A 26410-nucleotide genomic window follows, 5' to 3' on the forward strand; every position below is an offset into this window, starting at 1 on the left:
CACGCTGCCTGCCTGCTCCTTGAGGCTGGAGGGCACCTCCTGCGTCTGGCGCTGTGGTTTCCTCCTGTGCTGTGGGGGTGACAACGCAGATGTGAGAGCCCAGCAGGCTGGGGTGGGGGCCGTGTTACCGAAGCACCTCCAACAGGTGGGAGCCCTGGAGGCTTGGTCAGCTCTCTGCTTTTGCCTTGTGGGCATCGTAGCAGCTGAAAGGCCTTTCTGAGTCCTTGCTTTACAGACCAGACATGGGCAGGGAGCACCGCAGGTCCCTCCGCTGTGCAAGGACCGAATGGACTTGGGGGATCCGCCTCTCCAGGAAAAGCAGCTGCTCTCTGGTCTTCCTGGGGGAAAACCCATGTGACGAAGAGCAGGCCCCTCAGAGCAGGCAGCGTCTCTCTGCAGGGGTGGGGGAGGCAGCCAGTCCTCAGGCCACCTAGAAATGGAGGGGACGGAGGTGAAAGTGCCCCACGCACCTCCCCGAGGCCTCTGATGAGGCCTGCAGAACCCCTGCACCATTAGGAGGCACCCGGGGCTGCGTGAGCGCCTTCTCAGAGCTCTGCTCGTCCAGCAGGATGTTCCCGTCTAGGGTTCACCAGCCCCTCAGGCGCGGGAGCTGAGGCGAAGTCCAGGAGGCATCCTCAGCTTGGCCACGGTGGAGGAGATGAAGGCAGCTGGGAAAGCAGAGGCGGCGGCGCCCTCCCCGACAGACTCAAAATCCCAACCTCCTCCTGCAGCTTCGCAGCAGACGCAGGAGGTGAGCGATGTGGCCCGCGCCGAAAACGGCAGACAACAAGGGGTTGCTACCTTTAGGGAGGGGCCACTTTTATCCCACGCGCGCCCACACCTGTGGGGTGTGGAGACCTTTTAGGAACACAGAAGGACCCATTTCCTTAACCTTGATCTTGAGAAGTCTCCTGCCGTGGTCACCCACGGCATCGACTGTCCCCACGGAGGTCACCCTTCACTCCCACCCTACTGTCTGCCACGGATGTGGCCGTGGGACCAATGGCTCTAAGCATATCCCTTCCTGAGGCATGTGGGGTCCCGCAATCAGAGCGCTGGGGTGGCTTCTGTAGCAGGAGGGGGCGCCCGGCCCAGGCCCTCCTCGCACTGACCTGCAGCCCGCAGCCCGCAGCCCGCTGCTCGGTGTGGCCCACCCTCCACTCCTCCGCCCCTTGCACTTCCACCCAACTGCTGCCGTCTCAGAGCCGGGGTCTCGGCCCCCACCTGGGGCAGGCTTGAGCAGCCTCTCCATGAGGACAGAGGGCGTGGGCTGCCTGACTGGCCCCCAGCATGTCTCCTCAAGGAGAAACCGGGCTTGTGTTGTAGACAGGAAACCTCTGACACTGCGCCAGCAGACAACACTCAAGAAAACTACCAAGGGATGACATGTAAAAGTTTAGTATTTTGTTCAACAATTTAAAAAATAGATATAATACCAGCATAAAATATTGCATAGCAAATAACAGATTATGTTTGTACAAAATCCAGTAAGAAAAACATAATTTTATCATTTAGGATAATTCATAAAATACATTTTGAGCAACAGAGATAATGAGGGTCCCACGTGTGCAGACGGCAGCACCAGAACTAGAGCCACGCCACGGAGTTCACGCTCACGGAACCCAGGCCTGCTGGGTGTCAGCAGCAGCTAAGCCGGACGCAGGTACTACAAAATGACCAGCGCGTGCTCTCTGCTTCCTCAGCGAAGTGGTGGGCCCTGAGGTCAAAGGCTGCGGAGAGGCGGGGAGGACGGCCTGCAGGGCAGGAGGGGCAGACAGGCCCCAGCTAGGCGCCCCAGGAAGGATGTCACCCTCAAGCCCTCACTGGTAGATGACCTTCACGCAAAATGCCTCTTCGTTCTTGTCCTCATGGTCATTGATGTAGATCAGGATCTCCTCCTCCCCCACTCTCTGACTAGGCGCAAACTGCAGGCCGATGGTGTGGGTCTCTCCACCCGCAACCTGGAAACAAGCATCCAAATCCCAGTGTCCACCCCCGGGCCGTCCCACACTCTCACCAGCAACCTCTCTGCATGGTCGTGTGTATTTCCAAGGGGAGCTGACAAGGCGGGGGAGCCCTGCGGGGTGCATCCAAGGTCTGCCTTTGACTTCAGTGCCCGGGACAAGGACGGGAACCGGTGCTCGGCCAGGGTGACGCGTTACTCGGACTCGGAGCCACACTCATGTTCGAGACTGAGCTGTCTAACGTTACCATGAAAAGCCCTGGGCACATCACCCTTTCCCACGCTCCAGAGAAACTTAGCTAAATCTCCAGCTACTAAAGAGACAACGGGCCCACCCAAGTACGGGATGGCACCGGTCACTGCCCTGGGGTTTTTGGAAGCCTGCTGGTGACTCAAGGAACTCACTCCTAAATGCAGCCTAACTGCCTCCATTCAGGTCCCCAGGGCTCCCCCCGGGAGTCCCACGCACAGCCCCACCGCACCTGGAAGGAGTCCTCCCTGAACCGCAGCAGCTCCGGGTGGTCACTGTGCAGGTGGAACGTCCTCCGGGAGGGGTAGGGGTTGGTGTAGGTGATCCTCTTGTTGACACCCTTCCCTTCGCCCACAGCCAACGTGATCTCAAAGGCCTGTGGAGGGAGGGGACAGGGAGACACTGTGGGCACTCGCGGGTACAGCCACTGGCCCTTCCTCCAAGTATTCCCTGAGTCTACTGTGCACCGTGCACGGCCCCAGACACTGGAGACCCCCACAGAGATAAGACAGACGCTCTTTGGAGCTTCCATCGGGGAGACAGACAGCACAGGAGCAAACACTCGCACACCCAGCCCTGCTGGGTCAGAACCCTGTATCCAGGTGGCCCGAGCCACAGGGCCAAGGTGGGGGTCCTGCAGTGCCCTGGTATTGAGCCCCCATCCCCTCAGCCTGTGCCTGCCACACATACAGACCTTGGAGATGAGCGGCTGGCGGCAGGAGAGGCACACGAGCCAGGAGGCCACCAGCTGGTGGCAATCCACGTCCACTAGGTTAAGGTGGACGAAGCGGCTGCCAGCCCTGAGGGGCCTCACACCAACATGCAGGTCCTGCACCCCACAAGGCGGCAACACGAAGACACCTTTGGGGTCCGTCTTCAAGAGCAAGAGAGGCGGGTCAGGGCAGAGCCTCTCACAGTGTGCAGCAAGCAAGGGGCTCCCAGCCAATCAGCCAGGGGAGCCCAAGGTCATAGGTGGTTCAGGGGCAGTCAAATCTGAGGCCACAACCAACCCTGACATCACTGTGGCCGTGGCTCGGGTCTGCACCTGGCAAGTCCCTCCTCCCACATGGTGACTATTCCCTAAGCGCTGCCTCCACAAAGAGAGAACTGAAGCCATCCTGGGGCTTAAAACCCTGGCCAGCTGGTGGCACCAGGGACTGCCCTCCCACCCCATCTAACTGTGGCTTCACTAACGCCAGGGCTCCTGTCACCGTTTACCTAGCAGGAATTCTGAACTCTGGCTTTTGGGGTTGGTGTGTACGTCACTCGCCCCACAATGGCACATCTAATGAAAGGTGACTGCCAGGAAGCCTCTGGTAACAGAGTCTGAGTGCTGGAGGTGCTGGAAAAGCTGCCGTCAGGGCCACCCACTGTGCTCCAGCTGAATCCCCACTGCCCGTCTCCAGGATGGGGTTGGGGAGAGGCTCAGAACAGCCCCCAGAGAGGCCGTACCTTCAGCTCCTGGGGGTGCGAAGTGAAAGCTCTCACTTTCCTCACTGTCTGCGTCCCCCGAAGGACAAGGGACAGGCGGGTCAGCTGGCCTGCGACGCAGGAGACGTCCACGCGCTGCAGGGAGTGGAGGTAAACCTGCCACGTCTGTGTGGGTGTCGCCAGCCAGCGATCCCTGCAGTGGGACGGGAGCCATCTGCACTTGTCCCGGAAGACTCAGCACCAGCCCGTGAGAGGCCAACAAGGGCTGCCAGGAGTGTGGGCAGACAGAAGGCCACGCAGGGAAAGCCCCAGAGGACCAGGCCCCAGGAGGCAGAGCTGGGGCCTGGTGGCTCCGCCCCTAGCTGCCCCCCTCCCACCCACAGCAGAGGCTCTCAGGGCACAGCAGGGCTGACCGATGGCCCCACTTGTCTGCACCCAGGATGCCACCTGGCACGAGGGTGCTTAGGAACCACATGTCAAACAAATGACAAGGCACGCTTTAGCCAAACACACATCCTGGACAAGTGTCCACCCCCAACAGGGTTCTGAGGCAAAGCCAAGGGCAGCGCCACTCAGGAGACAGGGTGGGGGCTGGAGGTCATGCCGGCCTGAGCAAGGAAGCCCCTGTTAGCATTTCAGGGCCAAGAGCCTGCTGCTTTGTAGTAAAATGGGGCTGGGTGAGGCATCTTCATGGGCTCACAAGGAAGCCACTCTGAGACATGGTCACGTGGCCCCTCACCCTCTGGTGGGCACTCAGTGCAGGTAAGCCCCTGACCTGTCCTGAGAAGCACTGCAGGAAATCTCCCAGCTCACAGCAGTTTGAAAGGATTCTCACAGGACTTGGGGATCCGACTTAGGAGGGGAGGAAAAGGGACCGGGTCATTTAGCCTGGAGGAGAGAGGGACGGGCAAGTCCACCACAGTCCTCCCTCTCCGCAGGAGGGACCACAGCTTCATTCATGCTGTTCGGCCTAGCGACTCAGCAAGAAGAAGGTAACAGGGGCCTCTGGGTAGCCCTTGGCACTATCTGGAGACAGAGGCTGACTCGTGTCCTTCCTTGGTGGGCACAGGCTGTGTCCCAAGTCACTCAGGCTGCAGGTGCCCCTCCAGGATGCCTTCCCCAGGCCCCTGCTGGCCCTGGAACTCGCAGCAGAATCCCGCCTCACAAAGTGAAGGCCCAACAGCTCCCCCAGGTTTAGGAAGGGGCCAAGCCCACTTTCAATCCACCAGTAGCCCCAGGCCTGCCTCCTCCTCTCCTCTGCCACTGCCCCCGGGTCCCCGAAGCCTATGCACTTACGAGTAAATGATGACAAAGAAGTCTTTGATCTCCGGGCTCGGACCACTGGCTACCTTCAGAAACACGTCCCGCGGCTCCCCCGGGCCCTGCCAACCAGATGTGCAGCAAATCAGGGCACACAGCCCACTGCCCAGCTCTGCCGACCCCAACCTGCCCCTAAATATGTGTGACTAGTGCACGCAGACAGTGAGGGCCAGCCCCTCCCAGAACGAATCTGTTCATGTTCTATACCAGTCAGAATTTACCATTCTGTTCACTGTCAAAGACAAAATCATTAGCTTCCTGATTTTACAAGGATCTCAATAATTAGATTCTACAGGAGATTTTATCCAGTTTCCTAACTGGTCATAACACAATTATTGCCTTATCCTTTACACAATGGTAATTAATAAGTGCCTCAATTACCATTCACTTTATTCACTTTGCTTCATGCCTTTTTAAAATTTAAATTCAGATGATCAAGGAGCTGATCTGCTAGTAGAAAAAATAAAAACACGGTCATAAAGCTCTCATAAAGATGTCAAAATAGCCCTTTAGTACCTTGGAAAAGAAACCACTTAGCGGAAAACCTAAAACGAAGAGGATCCCAGGAGACCCCGCGGGGAAGACGATGGGGGCGCAGACTCGCTGGGAAGGATCTGCCTGGGCCGGGGCCACAACACAACCTACCACATTCTGGGTCTCACAGATGACATTCGGGTCGCTGCAGCGAACGTGGACCGGGGGGTCCTCACCAAGCATTCCCACCGGAGCACCTGGAGCAGGGGAAATGTCACAAAGAGTCCTCTCCACATTTCCGGCCTGCGTGGAGATGGCCCCACGTGTTACACACTATAGGACGGGACAGGCTCATCACAGGTGCTCAGCAAGACACCTGCTGGGGAACCGGACGCTGCCACCTTTCCTAGCACAGCATCTGGGCACCGTGTTCCCTGCGCGGACACCCCCGTCCAGCCCACTGCTGCTTGGCTGCAGCCACCTCCGCAGGGAATAATCGAGGGGCCATAAACAGGAAAGCACAGCTCCCTGGAGCAGGGAAGCCTGCACTCTGCTGTAAGGGGCGCCAACCGGAAACACGCGGGCCATCAGGTGAGTAGGAGGTGTTCCTCCAGGCACACCTGGACCTGGGCCGCGGAGCTGGGATTTTTTAGAAGGGCGGACTCACCCAGCAAATGCACACCTAGTCATCTCAGAGGTGGCAAGAGGGACACCGTCTCAAACCATAAAGGGAGAGAGAATTCCCCAGGCCCCACGTGCTGCTCTAACAGCACCAGGGCATGAAGCCATGAGGCCATCTGATCTGTCACCCTCAGGAGGTGCCTACTTCCAACAGGTGAGCCTGCAACATGTGGGCCGCAGGGTCAGTGCAGGACCTGCCTGGAAGCGTGTGCCAGGGCGGCAGGCGGATGGCCTTCTTCAGAAAGGAGAGCTCCGGGTGGTAGAAGCGGAAGACCTGGTCCACCACGTGGGGCTGCAGCTCCACGGTCAGGCAGAGCACGGCGATGGGCTTGCCACCACTCGCTCGGAACAAGACCTGTGAGGAGGCCACGCTGAGCGTTGGGACGGGCACGAGACTCGTGAGCAGCGTCTTGTCCCTCCTGAGACAGCACAGGTATCTCCACTGTCGCCATGACCCACTCACCCTCCACTGCCATGATGGGGGAAGGTCGGGCATCATCAAAGGCAGAGACTGAGTCTGCAGCAGCAGGTCCCCACTCAGAGGGGACCGCTAAGCAAGGTCTGGGCCGGCACCCAGCACAGGGCACCCAAGCAGCCACATTGCCATTATTTCTCTCCAGTACGGCACACTTCTTAAATGCCAGTGGAGAAGGTCTGTAGTCCTAAGTCAAAACTACTCCCGCCATGATTCCACCTCCTAACACCCTGCGTGCAGGTGAGCAAGTCAGGCCAGGAGGTCCTGGGGTGGGTGGTGGTGGGGCCAAGTTGGTGGCCAAACACGTCAGCACAAGCTCTTTTGATTTCAGAAGTCAAAAAGAGGCTGTGCCTAAACCAAAGCGGTTAGAAATAGAAACTTCTCTGGTTTCAAAAGAGCTACTCATTAAAAACCATATTGTCTAAAGAAGTATTAATTTGGACAACTGATAAAAAGGCTGTGTTTGTTTCAAGATACACACACACACAGAGACATGCACTCACACACATGCACACACACATGCATGCACCCACACATGCACCCACATATGCACACATGCACCCACACATGCACATATATGCATGCACATATGCACACACGCATGTGCCCACACACACATCCACCCACATATGCACCCACATGCACCCACACGTGCCCACATGCACACACGCATGCATGCACCACACATGCACACACGCATGCATGCACCCACACACATGCACACATGCACACACATATAAGCACACACACATCCACCCACACATGCATGCACCCACACATGACACACATGTACACACACGGATGTATCCACACACATGCACGCACACACCACCCACACATGCACACACTTCACACCTGCACACATCGAGAAGGAGACAGTGGGGCAGGTCAGGAATGAAAAGATCCTTCCAAATATATCTTGCTTTATAGTTTGATTTTTGACTTAAATGTTTTTAATTTTGAAAACTAAAATAAATAGAAGTGTCAATGTATTAAAAATAAACAAATCTAACCTTCTATCAAGTTGGTGCTGTAACTACCCAGAGAAGAATTCTTTGAGTAAATTTAAATCACAGGATACAAAGGACCTAAGGACAAATGCACCTTCAGACATCTTGCACTGACAGATAGTGTCTATCCCCGGTTGGTACTGATGTTTTGAAATATACACATACACAAAGATGGCCAGTGTGGCCAGTGGTATTGTAGCCAAAGGGATTTGGCCAGTGTGGTCAGCAGATTGGTTAGATACAGAGGAAATTAGGCAAATAACTAAATATAGTGAACCAAATGGGAGCCAGGTTTCTCACGAGCAAAAATGGGAATTACAAACATGGAAAAAAGACAGCAGGAAGAAACCCGTGATGTTGAACTGGTGTTGGAAGAACTGCTGCAAATTCATGGTCTTCAGCACACTAGAAACAGTAGTCTATGCACATACACACACATACATATGCACACACACATAGCTATACATCGTATATGCATGATATGCACATATGTATCTGTATATACAGGCATACACCTCTTAGGTCTCTCTGCTGACAGGGACTAGCAGCAGTGACATCCCAGTAGCACTGAGAACATCTAGCACTCAAATCTTGGTTTCTAAATGTCATTCTCCAACCAAAAGAACCTTAGTTAAATGGCTGACATTCCTGAAATGCAAGCTGAGCCTGGGGCATCTTGCTGTGCTGGGCAGTAAGGAAAGACTCAAAGGAGGACAGGGGTGAATCAACAGGACACAGGAGCTGGCCTGAAGGGGCTGCCCTCCTTAGTCAAGGACAACATGGATATGAGCAACAAAATAAATAGTAACAAAATGAATAAAATAGAAATTCATTGTTCATAAGGCTATAAGAAGTAAATACGTGAATGGGGTGAAGGCACAGCCCTACCTTACTTAAAATACCAGTAATCGACAGAGAAGGAATGATGGAATTGGAAAATCCACGGCAGGCAAGCATCCCATTAACTACCAACTCGGGGCGGTCATCAGTGTACACTGAGACCTAGTGCGTAAAAGTCTGATGAAGAAGAGGGTATTTGAACGGCCTCAGTATCTCCCAACAAGATACTTACTCATGACTTTCTGATTATTAGACACAAATATTTCTTTTTTTTTTTTTTTTTTTGAGACGGAGTCTCGCTCTATCGCCCGGGCTAGAGTGCAGTGGCCGGACCTCAGCTCACTGCAAGGTCCGCCTCCCAGGTTTACACCATTCTCCTGCCTCAGCCTCCCAAGTAGCTGGGACTACAGGCGCCCGCCACCTCGCCCGGCTAGTTTTTTTGTGTTTTTTAGTAGAGACGGGTTTCACCGTGTTAGCCAGGATGGTCTCGATCTCTTGACCTCGTGATCCGCCCGTCTCGGCCTCCCAAAGTGCTAGGATTACAGGCTTGAGCCACCACGCCCGGCCACAAATATTTCTTAGTTGATATTACAGGAAAAAAGCATGGCAGATGCCATCTTAACTGAATGGAAACAGTAACATCACCAGTAACAGGACAAAGCAACATGGTGTCCCTCACAGTATGATGTTCGGAGAGGACACAGCAAATGTCTGTGGAGTCCCTGTCCCAAGTGCATCACCCGGGTCTAACCGAACCGAGGCCTAACCGAATCCGGGTCTAACCGAATCTGGGTCTAACCGAAACCAACACCAGACCAACCCCACTGGCCACACCCTGCAGGATAACTGCCTGTGCCCTTCAGAACAGCCACAGCCACAGCCACGCCAGAGGGACTCCATGGGCAGCGGGCTGCTGGGGGCCGCTGGGTGGGCCGTCTATCAAGTACTGGGACATTTGCGAATGTGAACGGGGCCTGTGATGACAGAAGAGGAGTGTCTAATTTTCATGGCTCTGCCTTGCCTGTAGAGGACAGTGGCCTTATTTTCAAGACAACTCAGCTCAAAGTGTCATGGAGTAAAGGGCATTACCTGATAATTTATTCTCAAATTGTTCAAGAAAAATGCATAAGCAGAGAACAGTGAGGCAACCATGGCAAAGGTTGGTGATTGGGAAGGCTGGGAAAACCCCATGTGGGGACTCTGCACTCTTCCTGTAACTTTTCCCTAAGTTCTACATTATTTCAAAATAACTACTTTTTATAACAACGAAAAAAAGGCACAGGAGTTAACCTGAAAAGGATGGCAGTGGCCAGAGAGAGGGCAGTTCCAGCATCTAAGAGTGAAGCCTCCATGGGATGAGAAATACAAATATAAAGCCCAGGTGTCCATCACGACACGGACTGTCTCTGGAGGGTGCTAGGATGCAGCTCGCTTACTTGAAAATTGACAAATAAAGGGAATGATTCTAACATTCACCCTCACTTTCAAGTACAAAGCATATTTTAGGGTAACCAAACCACTGGTGGGGAAAGTCCTTGTTTGTAGGAAAATCACAGGAAGAATGACAAGGCTGTAATTTCACCTTGGTTGGAACACGTGTGGGCCAGGAGCCTCAGCTGGATGCGAATGAGGGAGAAGTGGGTGACAGCAACAGGCCGTCAGCACCTGAGCACGGTGAGAGCCAGCATGGCCTCTGTGGGTGGCCTTCGTGGACGACGTGGCCTGCCCACTGAGCAACTCCAGAGGTGGCGCACCCCAGGCCAGCGGGTCCCAACCCAAACACACCAGCTGTAGAAAGGCCCGTGCTTAGAGCCCCAGCAGACGATGCCGAGATCCGCCTTGACAGGGGCAGCGATGACAGCATGCAGTCACGATAAAAAGAAAAGTCCTCATCGGTCCGAGATACACACTGCAGTAATTATGGGTAAACTAACACAATGCCTAGGATTTCCCTTCAAACTCCAAACTCATGTGAAGAGACCATATTTTTGACATAAAGATTATTTTAAGGTGAAAACACCTGAAATCTTTATCTGAACTTCCCTTATCTGACTAGTGCACAGCCTCCTGAAAATGCAGCTGCCATTAACCCCCTATGTGAAAGTGAAAGCATCCTGCAAATTCCAGGAAGGTCACAGACTGCCCATGCCTACAGCACAAAGAGACAACAGAACATCCCTGCCTTCCCACGGAGGCCCTGGCCCTCGCCCCTTCATGCTACATTGGCACACAAACCTCGACCTCTGGGCATTCGGCAAGCTACTCACTTCCCAATGCTGTCACGCGCTTGCGACGGTAAGGCCCATCTTTCCTCCCATCCCTCTGTCTACCGTCATCCACCTGCAGGCCTTGCCATTCAGACCTAAGCTAGCAGAGGAAAACCTTCCTCCCAACAGTTCTGGCAACAGGATGTGATGGCTGGGACTTCCCACACATGTAAGGAAAAGGTATTAACCTAGAGCACTCAATAAAGAACAGAAGTATTCCTTAGATCAAAGCAAAGCTGTGGCTGCATTTAAATAAAATAAAGCAAGTTTTCACTGGTGATGGGGCCTGGTGGACACAGAGGGCCAGGCTGTAACCACAGTGAGACCCGGGCCACGGGGACCCCACAGCCTCAGGCCGGGACTGTGCTGAACTCTGAATTCTGTCCTCCAGGCAAGGTGTAGGAAAGACCAAAGCTTTTTCATTTTGTTTTTCACTTCCCAACTACTACAAAAGGCATGTTTCTACCAAATAAAGAAAAACCTTCAGAAACTGCCATAAAGCAGCAACGTCTCAAGCTCCTCCTGCGAATGTCTCAGTCAGCTGCTGAGAAGCAGGTGCCTTACTACACGGCCTTCGCTTAGCAAGGGATATAACCAAGGTCTAAGTCTTATTTCCAGGAAGAACCACACCACACACACACACCAGGGAATGCTGTGTGTGAGGCTCACAAAGTGGCCACAGGCTGTGGCAGCCACCATAGGAACTGCGGCTTCACACCCGGAGAGCCCTGGCTGTGAGAAGGCGGCCACCGAGGAGGTATTTCCCACCAGACACAAAGCAGGCTGTGCCGGAGCCCAGACGGAGCTGCCCTGCCCAGCGAAGACATGGAGAAGGCCATTCCCAGGCCCACACCACCCCTGCCCTGACCTGGCCCCAGCCCTCCCCTCCAGGAGGGGAGAGAAGGACATAAGGGTTAGGCCCTGGGAATACCTGGGAAGCCCTGAGATCAGTCTGTCCTCTGTTGCCCCTTTACCTTGGCGTGTTTAGCGGGCACTGCGCTGGACTTCCAAGGTGACACGGCGTCTGTGCCCTTCTCGTTGCTCAACCCAGAAGAGGCCTGCAGGAACCAATCAGCACAAGCAGGTCAGGGAGCGACACCACTAGGTGACCAGCACCTGTGCTTAGAGACACCACTGCCACCCAGCTGGGAGCCACCAGCCTCCTCTCACACTGACTCTCCAGGCAGCAACCATCACCAACCGGCCTCACTGTGCCAGAGAAGGCTGAGGCTGCCAGGAGCAAAGGAACAGCAAATCCCAGGTGGAAACCCAGCTCTGCCTGAAGCCAAAGGCCTGAGGTCCCACCTGCTGTCCTCACAGCCCGTCCCAAGAGCCAGCATGGAACCCTGTGAGTGAGCCTCTAGGGACATTTCAAGTCCACCTTAAGCAATGACCATCACCCTAGAGAGCTGACCCCAAAAGGTCAAAAGCTGAAACACACACTCCATGCCCCTATGCCTGCCTCACACACCCAGGCATGACACACCCCCTGCAGGCACGCCTCACACACCACCCCCTGCACACACACCTCACACAGACCCCCACACGCACCACTCCTACACGCGTGCCTCACATACACCCCGCATACATGCCTCCTGCACACACGCCTCACATATTCCCCCCTGCACACATACCTCTTGCAAATACACCTGCTGCACGCATGCTCCCTACACTCATGCTCCACGCACACATGCCAGCAAAGCTGTATCTTGCATAGAGCAGCCAGTGCTGCAGTCGGAAGTGACCAACCAACATTAACTGGAAAGAAGATGCTAGAAAATGTCAATCCATTAGATTCACTGGGCTTTAAGAAGCCCTAACAACCAACCCAGTAAAGAAAATTAGGAGGAGATGGTCCAGCCCGACACCCATCAGGCTGGAAAAGAGAAGGGGCAGGTTGCCACTCGCAGTGCACGTGCCAGGGCTCTTGTTGAACACAAAGGGGAGTGGATGGCAGCCCGAAGGCTAGTCCGTCTGCCACAGGCACAGGAGGGACACTGGTGGAGACTGGAAGCATTCTCAGTTTCCCACTGTCATCAGCCAAATGCAACTTCCTTGTGTGCCTGACACCCGCACCTGCACCGTGGCCAGCTGCCCAGCAGAGAAGCTCTGGAACTTGAAGGGGATGTGGGCGGTCTCGTGGGGGCGCAGGTAGAGCTGGGGGGCCAGGCTGCCGCGCAGGTGGAACATGTCCTCCTCCACCGGCGTGTGCAGGCCAGCAGCACCCTTGAAGTCCCTCCACTCCTGACTGTCCACGATGACGCTGGGGAAGGCAGTGTCCAGGCGTCAGGGCAGTTCTTCCCAGGAGGGCCCACAGGAGGCTGTGTCCCACCCACCGACAGCAGTGCTCAGAGGAGTGGGAGAGAGAAGCCGAATCGCCTCGGCTCTCGGGCAGAATTCAAGCCAGCTCAGCAGGGGAGCCGGCTGCACCCGACACAGATCTGGGCTGGGGCAGGATGGGTGTTGCTGAGACCTCACCTGAGCTCAGGGTTGTCGATCTCCACGGTCACCGTGTGCTGTGTGTTGTGGGGGTTCTTAAGCACAAACTCAAAGAACTCGGCGACCCCCAGTGTGGCGTGGAGCGTGTGCTCCGTGGTGATGGCCAGGCTCAGCAGGCTGGCGATGCTCTCGGCCTTCGTGCGCTCCCGGTAGGCGGCGATGACCTGTAGGTCCCGCAAGTGCTGTGTGCGGACGCTCTGCTGGGCCTGCGGACAAGACGATATGGGCGGACAGGGTCCCAGGCACACTCTCCTCCACGAGCGGCTATTGCTGGCCGCCCACCACCCGCGATCTCAGAACAGGACATTTCTCCACCAGCATCGCCACCGCCACCCCCTTCCTTGACCATGTGGTCTGGGTGGAACTGGCCGGCCGCGCCCAGGCGTGGATCTCAGGCAATGCTGGACAGAGATCTAATGGCTGTGTCCCTGACACGGAGGTCCACACAGCACCCTTGCCTGCTCCGGAGAGACTCCTCACAGCCGCAAGCCTGGCCCCCCGCCCAGTGGAGAATTAGAAACAGTGGTTTCAAACAAGAGAAAAGAATGGCCTCAAAACTATGGTGACAGGCCTCACCAGCCAGGTCCCCAACACAATGTCAGGAGCCCTGTCTGGGCCCAGAGTCCACAGGAGAGGACATGCCCCCGGCCTGCAGAGTCTTGGTCACACCGGGTCAGAGTCCGGGCAAGCAGCATGCTGCTTCAGCAAGGCTCAGCCACCCCCTTGCTCTGACGCCCCAGGGACTCGAGGGGCTTGGCCAGCGCACAGGGGTTCTACAGGTTGGAGACTGGCTTGTTTTTCTTGTGGGCCTTACAAGAAAAAGTGAGGCCATCTAGAGGCTGCCTTGCAAGATCTCAGGCCTGGAAGGGGCCACCCCCATGCCGGGGAGTCAGCCAGCCTAAGTTACTCCAAGAAGCCGCTGCGGCCGGGCGCTGGGAACCTTCTGTCTAACAGAGGAGGCTGAGGCGTCAGAGAGATGGACTGATTTGAATGCTTTCAGGATTTAACTCAAAAGGTGAGGACAAAATTTGATTTCTGACTCAAATGACTTTGGACATTCACTTTCTAACATCCAAAGCTTTGGCTTTTCCTTTGCCAGGGGGATTGGAGCTGGGCCTTTCACACTTGGGGCCTCCATCAGAATTTATCATCAGAGCTTTTCAGGAGTTGAACCTCTGACAGGCTGTGCTGGACAATGGGACCAGACATGAGTTAGGATGAGAAACAGGGCTAGGGCTGAGAGTGGCTCCTCACTTCCAAGCTCATGCTGACAGAGCTAAGGTTATCCAGGCTGGGGGCCTCCAGAGGCCACAGCTTCAAGCCCTGCCAGCTGGGAAGGAGGGAGGAAGGGAGAGAGGGAGGTGGGGTGGGTGTTCTGAGGCCTGGGAGGAGGCCCCAGCCATGCCCTGGCCCTACCCCTGGCCTCCCTCTAGTCCCTCCCTCCTCCCTGACCACTGAGCCCACCAGTCCTGCAGGCTCAGGCCAGGCCTCCCCACCCCGTGTCCTCTCACCATGCCTGTTCCTCACCCCATAAGACTGAACTGAGCCTAGGTAGGGACCAAGGCATCTGCATCCACCTTTGAGCACCAAGGCCTCACTGGCGGGGAGGCTGAGTGACGGCCCTGCTGAGTTTACTGTCAGGAGAAGGGACACCTCTGTTCAGACCCCGGCCTGCCTGCATGCAAAGGGGAGTCTCAGGAGACCTTTCTCGAGGCCCCTGTGGTTCCTGACTTCTATGCACCCAGGAGGTACAACCATTCTCACCTCCCATTTCTTAGTTGCAAAATATTAATAGTTCTATTTAGATTTTCAGCCAAAAAGGGGAATTTTTCTAGCCAGAATGATTACACTGATAACTCAGGATATGTCAGCTGTTCACAGCTCTGGTCCCCAGACCTGGGAGAGCCTCAGACTCACAGGCAAAGCTTTCTTCAAACCCAGGCTCCAGCGGTCCTGCCCAAACCAATCAGTGTCAGAATCTCCAGGGCTGACGCCCAAGAAATGGCTTTTAGTAAAAGCTCTCCAGATAATTCTCACTTAAAGATTTCCCCTGGTGGCTGAAAAAGTCCGATTTCTTATATTCTGTCCCTAGGACTTGGGAGGAAGGTAAGAGAGAATCACGTGGGAGGCAGGGAGAGATGTGTACAGTGACTCGGTCTGCGTGGAGACCCCGGGACAGTGACAGCTGAACAAACCCTCACCAACACGCTCGTCCCGCGCCGGCCCAACTCTCCCCCGGCCTCCTGCAGGCGCACAGACTTCATCCGCTCCAGTTTACGCCTGCGGGTGGCATCCGACTCACGGCCAACGTCCCGGGGCCCCATGCCCTGCCGGGCATGGGTCAGCAGCATGGCGGCCAGCTCACTGTCCACGTCCGCCAGCTTCTGCGCTTGCACCACGTGTTTTCCTGAGAAAGGGTCAGAGGGGGAGTCGGGTGGACGTGCAGTGTCTGCCTTCCAGGAGCAGACGTGGGGGCAGGCCTCCCAGGACCACCTGTGCAGGGAGGGAGCTCAAGAGCGCAGCTCATGCTTTTTGCAGCTCCAATCTGCAGAGTTCTGAGGTCCAGATAAAGATGATAACTTTATACCCTGGTTTCCACAGCATTCCCTCCTTTCCTCAGCCTCCAAATTAAAAGCAATTCTGACTCTGGTCCTTAGATCCAACGCTATCAACACACCACCAGGGGGTTTTCTAGGGGAACGAGGCCATGTTCTAGAAGCCCACGCTCTCGGGATCTTAAAGGGCCCACTAATGCCTTCACCCAGGGCTGCCGGCCTCAGTCCCTCGGATCAGGAATGGGGGTAAGGGTTTGTCCCCTTGGCAGGACGCCTTCAGCTAGTAGGTGGTGAGGGATGAAGCTCAGAGCAGGCCTGGCCCCCAAGTTCCTGCTCTCAACTCTGCCCCGGCTGCCCCTGGACTGCCTGGCCCCCAGGATAGCCCGTCTCCTTTGGGGTGGCCCTACTCAAACCAGGGATATACAATGACTCATTTAGCACACCAACAGAAGCTGAACAGGGTCAAGCACTGGCAGGCAAAGGCTCAGCCACTACTGGATGGGCCAGGCCCTTCCTTCTGACACAGAGCAGGGGCTCAGGGTGTCAGGCGGGACTGTGCTAGGTGACCATGTGGCCACAGGCTGACACATGAGACTCCCAGACAATCGCTCAGCCCAGCACAGGCAGGGCAGCTGAGGGGTGCCCCAGCTTAGGGCCTGGGTCCTTCCTCACTCTCTGGCACCAGTAGAAACTTCCCACAGGAAACCAACGCCAGCCTGAGCTCTCCCCGCCTGGTTCCACTTGTATGGGGCGTTGGCTCCCCCTGCAGAAGCCTCCACACGGTGGGCAGCAATGTGACCCCCGACTCCTCACAAGGAAACAGGTGCCACTGTCAGGTCCCTCACCACCATCCAATTTTAAAGGCGGTAAACTGCTTTGCAGATGCCCCGAGTGGCTCTCAGGCACAGGCTTGGTCTGAGCTACCTGCAGCCACAGCCGTGAGTGAGGGACCTGGGGCCTGGGCAGGTGGGGGTTTATCATGAGCTCAAGTCTTCACATTGCATCACCCCAACAAATACCTCTCATGGTCCCAGTGAAACAAGAAATGAAGTTACAGAGTGACCATGAGACTGCACTTGGGGTGAGGCATGAAGCACTAAGAAACTTCTTAAAACTTCGTGCAACTTGCTAATTGCAGAACCTTGCTCCATGGGTGAGACATGTGCTTTTAAGGGACACCTCCTATGCCAGTTCTGAGCAAAACACGGTCTGGAAGATCACTGACCTCAGGGCCTCTGATTGTCTCAGCGAGTCCTGGGTTCCTGCTCCCTGACAGCTGAGCCCTTGACCTGCTGCTCCTGGAGGCAGGGTTTTATCAATAACCTCAGCCTGGCTCCTAGAGCTCAGGGACTTCTCTCTATGGAGCTGCTTCTCCATCATACTCTAGGTGGTCTGCAGGACCAGCTGAGGATGAAGGGCACTGACCCCAGGGCAGAGAATCCAGATTCTAAGCCAAGTTCACTCCTTAGCCACGGCACTGGCCAAGTCACCTGACCTCTCTTCATCTCAGTTTCTTCAAAATTACAATGAGGAAGCTGGCCCAGAACACTCTACCCTGCCTGGATCATGAATCCCTCTGAGCCCCTCATGTCTGCTCCCAGGGAAAACGTACAAGTTTACCCAGAGTTCCTGGGAACATTGCAGGATGGAATCCAAGGGCCCCTCCCACCTCTAACAAGCCACAGTTCCAAGGCCCAGCAACACACAAAAGCGCACGGCAGCTTTGAATTCACACAAAATGATCTGCAACCTCTGGAAAAAATGCTCCTTAAAGAGCACTTCCTACTTGTAATTCAAATGATAAGTACTTTATATTCAAGTCTGTGAGGCCTTAAATTTTAAGGGGAGAGAAAAACTTCAGAGCCTCCCTGCTGTGAAACACATTTTCACCTAACCCAGGTCTTTCTCTCAAAACGAGGTCTGTCTCTCCCAAGCTCCATAATTGGCTTCTCTCTTCTGTTCACAACATGGGGGACCTCAGCTTGTTTTGAAAATCAGTCTATGTTCATCCTGACCTTCTCTCCATTTCTTCTTCCCTTGCAGATGAGCAGCCAACCAGACACAAATGCCCCTGGCAGGGTTCCCACTTCAAACAGCACAGTCACCTGCAGAGCCCAGCCTAGAGCACCAGGGTGTGATCAATGTGGTGGCTCGGTGGGGCCTGCAGGTCCACAGGGGCATCCAGCCAGGGCACCAAGCTGCACATGGGCAGCACAGTCCTGCCCTAGACGCAGAGGGGCGTTAAGAGCATCATGAATGGTGCACATGCACAGGCACGCGCACGTGCGCATACACACACACACACACAGATGCAGCCTTCCACCTCTCACATGCCACTCACGACCCACCTGCACATGGACAGCACAATGCCATCCTAGATGCAGAGGGGCATTGTCAGCACCACGGATGGTGCACATGCACACACACACAAACACACATACACACAGTCTTCCACCTCTCAGCCACCACTCATGACCCACCCGCACATGGGCCCAACAGTGTCAACTCACGCCTTGAGCTTCCACTTGTAAGGAGGCTGCCTCCAGAGAAGCGGCTGGCTCCATCATTTGAGATGACCCGAGATCTGGTTGGTGGCAATGTGCTACAACCTCTCACTTTCTGTTCACACAGGTGACCTAAATGAAAAACATCCCAACATAAGCCACTAACCCCAAATGAGAATCTGATGAAACAGATCAACCCACCACATAAGCAGTTCTGGCTTTCAAATGGCCCATCTACACCCTGGCATGCTAAGGCCCCACCGCCTCTGTTTTCAATGTTTTGCAATTGAGAGACAGGTGAGAGCTCGTTCTGCTGTGAACTTTCTGCTGGGTCTTCATTCTTCTGCCATGTCAGCAACAGCCTCTGTTTCCTGGTGATGAATGAAAGCGTGTGGCACTCACAGTTCACTGCACACGGATTCTTACTTCTGGATCTCTGGGTCGCAAGGTGGGCTGCCTCACAAACTGTAACCTCGGCCTCTTGATGGCCACATTGTTCAAGGAGAGTACATTTACACGTGCAAATGTCTGACTCCACACACACCCAGGGTGAAAGAGTCCCCACAAACTGGAGCCTTCACCAGAGCTGTGTTCATAACAGAAGCCTTTGGCGAGCAAGCAGTGTGGCCTCGGGACAAGCGTGTCTTGTGGCTGGTGGGTGTGGTGCCCTGCGAACTTGCAAACCTGAGTATCCTAGGGAAAGCCGTGCTTGCCCACGGTACACTCTCCTGCGAGGATGGGACCCACAAGCTCAGTGTGGCCTTTACCTCCCCAAGGGGTGAGGCAGAGCACCGCCAACGAAGCTGTGTCCCAAAATGAAGCACCTAGGGTGCGTGCAAAATGCTTGTGTCATCAATCTCCTTAATTCCGACGAGGCAGTGTTGAGTGTCCTCGGGCCTGAGATGTCCTCACCATTTTCCTGGGAGCTGTTAAAAGCGGGAACCCCTTCTCCAGGCTGCCTGCCTCTCTGCATCCCTTCGCTTCTGCCCACCCTCAGCCCCAGGGAAGGGAGGGGCTTCCACACTGGCCAGGTCCCTCCTCAGCCTTGGCAGATCCACCTGCTGCGTCAGGTTCCCTCCTCTCTTGCCCATCAGGAGCTGCTGTTTCCAAGGACAAGCCCAGTGCTGGGAGCATGCCCACGCGCAGGCGCCTGCAGAGGTGCCACATCCTCCATCCAACCCAGGTTCTCCCGGTGACAAAACCGGAGCTGACAGAGGTGTCTCTCTAGAATGGTTCTGAGCTGAGGCTGGAAAGGGAGCGCCTGTCCTCCCAAGGGAGCCAGGCAGGTCTCCGAGCTGCTCTACCCAAGTCCAGCCCCTCCACACCCCAGCGAACAGCACCTGGATTCTGGAAAGGATCCAAAAGCCAGATACTGAATCGCAGATGGTGACACCAAACACATTGGTGGGACAGCAGACCGGCCCCCAAAAAGGGCTGTTGAGGGCAAAGGCCCCGATGTGGTGGTGGATAGAGGTTAGATTTAGAAATCACAGACAGCCTGGAGTCAATCTCTAGAAAACTTCTAGAAGAGTTTCACTTCACAGATGGATGGAAAGCTGGCGACACAGCAGCAAACAGTCCCTGCGGCCCTCAAAGAACTCACATTCTCCCAATTCTTAAGTTCCTTTGGTCATCTTGAGTTCTCTCTCTGGATCTCAGTCCAAGCTGGGCTGGCCTTTCTGCCACCTCCTGCAGGCTGGAGCTGTTCTTGGTCATCTGTCCCTGCTTCAGTCTTCGTAAGTTCTTTCAAAACTGAAGCTCCGAAAGCAACTGTGGCAAAGGCACTGGCGCGTTGGCCACCTCCTCCCATCTGTGCACGAGCACAAATGCAGAATTCTCTGGCTCAGCGCCTTCCCTGGAGGCAGCTTGAAAGCTCACTGGGCAGCAAACGTGGGGTCAAGCTGTCTGCTCACCTGTGCTGAGAATTCGGTTCTCAAGGCCAAGTTCTGATGGCCACGCTCACAGCCGTCACCAGAAGGATGGGAAGGCTGACTGCCTCCTCCCACGCCACAGCTGGCAACCAGAAAGGCCAGTGGCGCACTTACCGAGCCATCTCTTTCCAGGAGAATTTCATTCCTTCCGATGTCCCAGTAGCTGACATCCCCTGCCTCCTGTTCTTTCTCCTTGACCCCAACGTCAGCACCGTTGCAGCAGGACAGCCGTGCTGACCTCCCCCTTGGCCCAGGTCCCTGCTACATCCCCACAAAGATGCAGCCTCCACTTCCCCCGTAGGCCCTGCACTGTGCTTCCACCTTTGGGCTACCAACCGACTCCCGGCACCTACAGCGTCCACTCAGTCCTCACTCCAAGCCGGCTTCCTGAGAACAAGCACCTAGAACAAGGGCTATTTCGGTCTTCTCCCTGTTGCTCTTAGACCCTCCCTCCTGTGCTAGCCTGCCATGGCCACCTCTGCTCCCACAAGCTTTGCAGGGGTCTCCAGCTTCCCCTCAAGTTAAAGCCCGTCCCCTCCCGGTGGAGGCTGCAGAGCCTCTGCCCAAACACCCTCCTCTCGCCTGCCAGGAATCCGTTTTTGGCCCTAAAACTCGTGGTCACAGGATCAAGATCCCCGTCCCCAAGAAAGAAACCCAGATCAGCCCTCCTTCACACGAATAGATGTCCATGCCCCATAGGCTGTATCTCCTGAAGCCCAAGGAGAACAGGGCTCCAGATAAGAAGGGCGCTCAGGCTTCTTATCAACACTTTCATCAATCTCTGCACCACGGCACCAGGTTCAAGGGCAAAAACCACCACAAAGAAGCCACGATCAGGGTCCTCAAAGACCTCCCAGATTCATGTGGGAAAACGGCAGACAAGCAGGCTGGGGCGGGGAAAGGACAGCAGCCTGAACCAGCCCAGCCTGCCTGTGCCAGGGCCAGAGCTGGGGGCACCGGCACTGATGTTCACGCTCCAGGCCATGCTGCCCTCCACATGACGGGGAGAAAGTGCCACTGATGTCCACGCTCCGGGCCACGCTGCCCTCCACATGACAGGGAGAAAGTGCCACTGATGCCCACGCTCCGGGCCACGCTGCCCTCCACATGACGGGGAGAAAGTGCCACTGATGTCCACGCTCCGGGCCACGCTGCCCTCCACATGGTGGGGAGAAAGTGCCACTGATGCCCACGCTCCGGGCCACGCTGCCCTCCACATGACGGGGAGAAAGTGCCACCGGCCCCAAAGCCTCAGTTTCCCACTCATGAGCTCAGCGTTGTCCTGGCTTCTTGCTGCATGTGTGTGTCTTCCCACGAGAATTCATGGCAGGGGCAGCAGCTCATGGGCTGGCGGTCCTGGCAAGCTCTCTGTCACATCCTGAGGACCTGCTCCAAGAAGGAGGGGCCTCCCAGCACCTCTGTTCACTGTGGGCTGCGGTGGGTTCACCCCACACCAGGGGCAGCCCAGAAGGCTCCACAGCTTTCTCGACCACCTTCATCTGCTAGTGAGTGGTTCCCTGAATGGCAGACGAGAAGGCCTCTGGTCCACCCACATCTGACTGGAGAGGGCACTGGGCGATTTTAAGCCTGAACTATGCACCGCCCCGAGAAGTACTAAGAGATCAAGGAAAGTGTTACAAGGCCAAGCTGGGTCCAGACAGCTCCCGGGGCAGGCGATCAGCATTCTTAGAGCTCAGGCTCGCAGGACACCTAACGATGACAATGGCTGCAGCGGGTGAGACCAGCAGGACACGGAACCCTGCTGGGCTTCACGAGCATTTCCTCTTACTATATTTATACTTAGAGCACATGGGAAAATAAAGCAGGTAAGCTGAATTTACACTTGCATGCTCACTCAAGAAGGGGACAAGCAGCAAAGGCACTGCATTTCATCAGGGCACAACTTGGGTGTTAGATTAGTACAGGCTTTCTTCCCTTTCCATGAGACAGGTTACGCCTGCACCAACACATCTGCTACAGGGGCAGGAATTCCCTGCAAACATACAGGGCTCCCGATGCAGCCCTGCAGCTGGAGCAAAGCCCACCACCGCCAACCGTGTGACCCCACAGCCTGGCCGTCTGTCAGAGTCCATCACCACCCAGTTCTCCTAGGATATCCCATGAGAACACACATGCTTGGCCTGTGAGGCCATCTCTCCAGACGCCGGCCTCCCCAGGAAGGGCCACAGAACACAAGTAACACCCAAGCTCCCAGCCGAACCCCTGTCCTACTCCACAACTAAGATCACTGGGATCAAAGAAAGCAATCTGGTGCTTGCAGTCCCTGGACGACAAAAGCTGACCGAAAGACAGTGTGAAAGAGGCTGCCAAGGAAGTCAGCAGGCCTGCGTGGAGCAGCCACCAAGCACGAGGGCAGTCCCCTCCCCGTCATCAGAGTCCCAGGGCCCTGGGTCCAGCTGGCAGACGCCCGTGTCCCCAGCCACGGCACAGGCTTCCCTGCACGGCCTCACACAGGAACACGCACTGTGAATGCAGCCGGCCCAGAGCAGAACCCAGGCTGAGGCCGAGGCTCGGGCTCCATCCCGCTCAGTCACCCTGCAGGCTTCCACGGCCGGCACCCACGCTGCTGGTAGAGAGAAGCCTACTGTACCACAGAATGGCCAGTTTTATGAAGAAAGAAAAGCCATAACACTTTTTTCCCCAAAAAATGCGGAATTGACGGAGGAGAGCCAGGCTCGCTGCACTGATGCGCAGAGTGCTGCGGGTGGCATCTGTCCTTTGTTAAGACCTCTCCCTCTCCTATGGGCGCTGGAGGCTCCCGGGCTGGCTATCTCAGCCTTCCCTTCCCATGAGCTTATCTCTCTCTTGCAGGCAAAGTATGAAAATGACAATTGGAGATAACGTATAATGGAGGCAATCTTTCTTCTGAAGATAAGATTTTAAAACCTGGAGTCACTGCACATTTGTGAGCCGGAGAATTAAACGTAAAAACAACCGGCGCGGCCTCGGAGCAGAACGCTCCTTGCGCCTCCCTTAGCTGCGCGTGGGCCTTTGAATAACGCCTGCTGCTCACATGTGGCTCATTCATTTCTTCGGAACCTCACTGAGTTTTGCTGGGTCCATATTGCCTATTTTCCAGGCCACCTCGGATCTACATTCATAAACAGGCAGGCAGAGCCTCCGAGCCGACTCAACGGCTGTGCACTCGAGCCCTCCGCCGGCGCCCCAGCCTGTGTGCTGCCAGAGCCGGGTGGATGTGGCCCATGGGGCTCTGGGGTTTACAGTCAGGCTGGGTTCTGAGGAGTGGAAAATTCCCTAATAAAATAGCAGAGAAGTCTGAATCTCATGCAGACAGACACAGCTTCGGAAACACCACACAGCTTAGTTTTGTTGTGCTTTCAATTCTGCCTTGAAAAATCCCAAACGTTCCAGAGGACCCTCGGGAGGTTCAGTGAGCTTGTCGCTGGCCCTACAGGGTCCCACATTGGTCCTCTGCCCTGAGGTGCACACAGGCAGGCACCCAGCCTTGTGTCCCTCGACGTCCCATCAGCAGCCCCTGTCCCAGCAGAGGCCTCAGTCAAAGCCCCTGGAACGTCTCAGGTGGGACCCTCCTGAGCCACCCAACCCACATGTCCCACCCGCCATAGTCCTGGACATGGAGTGAAGTCCAGGGCTTTGCTCAGTCCCTCTAACGAGCAATCGTGGGGCACCATTTTCTATCAAGTCATGGTGCTGGGCCGAGAAGAAGTGCACCTCTCCATTCTCCTCCTCCTGGCCTGCAGGGAAGTTAGGAACACTTCCCTTGTCTGTCCTCCATCATGAGACACAGGGAAGTCTATCCCGGAACCTGATCACTGTATTTGAGGACTGTCCTGGAGATCCTCCAGGGATGGCACCAAACAACAAAATGCAGGAGAGCCCGATGACTGATGACCTCTAACCCCGATGAGAAATTCAGAATGCAAACAACTGGTTCCAGGACAGACTCAGCAGCCAAGGACACAGGATCCATGGCCAAGCTGGTGAGAATTCTGCCAGTTTCTTCCTGGGCCCGTGAAGCCCATGATGTGGCCCCTGTCCGAGGGAGCCCACACTCTACCAGAGGGGTTGGGTGGCCACTAGAGAAACGGTACAAGGCTGGGGACTCTTACCCACGTTGGCCAAGGTCAGGTGCAGCCGGCCCTTCACCACCGAGTGGACACCGATGGGCTTGACGCGGCCAAACCCCAGCACGTCTCCACTCACCACCATGGTGTCCTGCTCATATTCGGTTGCCACAACCTCAAGCTCATGGGAGGCCTGCACAGCTGGCCGGCCTTGGCGGAGGAGATGCTGCAGAGGAGAAAAGCGCGCTCAGAGGCTGGAGCCGGCCCCGAGGATTGGAAACCCACCAAGAAAAGCCACTGTGGACGGGAAGGAGTGTGCACAGCAGGACAAGACCCTGCACCACACTGGGGGGTGAGGGGGCGGCGAGCCAGGGGCCAACGTCTTAAAGCAAGAGTCCTTATTACTGGGGTCTTTTTCACAAAGTCTTAAGTAAGGTATAACTGGATTTACCCACTGAATAAACACCACTGGGCCCTGCGAAGGCATAAGTGGGTCTGGCAGCTGCCCTGGAGGACCCTCCCCTCCACAGGAACCAAGAGCAGGAAAGAAGGCAGCCAAGCAACACAAAGGACTCTGAGCCAAGCGTGTCTGGGACAGCGAGAAATCCAGGACGGAAACCTGAACCAGACTCCAGGAGGAAGACAAGCCATGCACAGAGAGGGCAGGGCAGGCAGAGAAGGCCGGGGAGGCAGGCAAGCCAAGGGCACAGGGTACAGGGTATGATGCCTCCCCCATCTCCCTGGGCCAGGGAGCATGGCTGGGGTAGGGGCCTGTGGGGCCCAGGGAGGGGCCGTGGGGCATGAGGGGCCCGCCGGGAGCCCTGGGCTGGGGTTTGGCCTGGATCTGCATGCCAGGCCAAGGTTGCTCGGGGCAGGGTGGGAGCAGGAAGCCTCAGACCCAGCAGTGCCTCAGCAGGACTTTCCTGACCATGGGCTCCTCTGCTGATTAGATTCGTCGGCTCAGTACTCTGCCTGAACACCAATGCTGTGAAGCGTGTGGGGGATGACAACGGCCTCACAGCTGCACCCCAGGCGTGGCTGGGACACTCTTCCCCGTGTGCCCTCTCTGCTCTGGTGCTTCCTCTCACATAAGCAGCAGTGTGGGAGCAGATGAGGTTCCGGAATTTGTAATTCTCCAATTTCTACAGCAACAAAAGTGCCTGTCTCTGGGAGTGAGACACCAGATCTGACCCTTCTTCCCTTGTGGGTCTGGGGGCTTCTGGTCGCCACAGACCCTGCTCGTTTTGCCACATTCGTCTACACTGCATACGATCACTGCATAGACATCGATGATTCCGGAAACTCAGTCACTGGGAGACTGAGAAGATATGAGAAGTCTCCTTTGGAGAACAGCCAACAAATATAAGAAACCATGTCGGCCTCTCCAGGAGGCAAAGGAAATGCAAATGGCAACAAGGCACCATTTTCCTCCCAAATCATTATCGAAATGGCCAATGGCGACTGGCTTAAAGGCTGACACCCTGTGAAGCCAAGGGCATGGGACGCAGTGCCCTCTGTCTTCAGGAAGTGCAGGCCTGGCTGAGCCTTTGAGCCAAACCCCCATCTGGCTCTGCACGCCTGCAGCCCTCATGTTGGCGCCGTCAGAATTCTACTTCCGGGAACGTGTCACTGGGGAGAAGAGGATGGTAAAGAGCACAAGCTCCAGAGACAGAATGAGGCTAAGACTCCATCCTGATTATCACCAGCGTGATCCTGGGCCTCTGTTTTCTCCACCAGAAACAAGGATAAAAACAGAACTGCCCCAGGGCTGGGCTGGGGTCACACTGAAGGCAGCACAGGAGCTGTCTGTCCCTGGCGGAAACTCTTCTCGTGTTACGTGTTACGACCAGTATCCCCAGGAAATCAGCTAAAGATGGGAGTAAAATTGAACTTCAAGAAGTCCACAGCAGTGATTAGCAGAAGGAAAAGCCACCGCAGCGACCCGCAACAGGAAAAGCTCAAACAAGATGAAAGCTGGCCCCGCCTGCGGAAAGTAAGTCCACCAAAGGCTAACCAGAGCATCCTAACTCTCCCGGGAGCTGAGTAAGAGGATTCTCTCTGATCATCTCAGTTTTCATGTTTTCTACCTAAGTTTTAAAGCTACAAGATTCTATTTTAGAAAAGTGAAGCTTTATATGTAATT

At 55.5% G+C, this 26410-nt stretch overlaps 1 protein-coding gene across 4 annotated transcripts in view; it reads right to left on the reverse strand.

Moving 5' to 3' along the window:
• Positions 1-1380: 1380 nt before the first annotated feature.
• Positions 1381-26410, reverse strand: part of NPHP4 (nephrocystin 4) — a 135151-nt gene continuing 110121 nt past the window's right edge. For 3 of the 4 annotated variants that reach the window (XM_025361996.1, XM_025362005.1, XM_025361978.1), the window contains 13 exons: positions 24313-24493; positions 18276-18401; positions 15412-15617; positions 13190-13416; positions 12788-12974; positions 11686-11769; positions 6318-6474; positions 5610-5695; positions 4941-5026; positions 3666-3837; positions 2908-3087; positions 2446-2589; positions 1381-1961 (listed from right to left, as the gene is read on the reverse strand). In XM_025361996.1, coding sequence (XP_025217781.1) covers positions 1821-1961; positions 2446-2589; positions 2908-3087; positions 3666-3837; positions 4941-5026; positions 5610-5695; positions 6318-6474; positions 11686-11769; positions 12788-12974; positions 13190-13416; positions 15412-15617; positions 18276-18401; positions 24313-24493 — 1977 coding nt within the window. In that variant the 3' untranslated portion in view covers positions 1381-1820. The remainder of the gene's footprint in view (positions 1962-2445; positions 2590-2907; positions 3088-3665; positions 3838-4940; positions 5027-5609; positions 5696-6317; positions 6475-11685; positions 11770-12787; positions 12975-13189; positions 13417-15411; positions 15618-18275; positions 18402-24312; positions 24494-26410) is intronic. The other variant, XM_025361987.1, reaches the window with a different exon arrangement.

Source organism: Theropithecus gelada, chromosome 1 (genome assembly GCF_003255815.1).
Source record: "Theropithecus gelada isolate Dixy chromosome 1, Tgel_1.0, whole genome shotgun sequence".
NCBI lineage: Eukaryota > Metazoa > Chordata > Mammalia > Primates > Cercopithecidae > Theropithecus > Theropithecus gelada.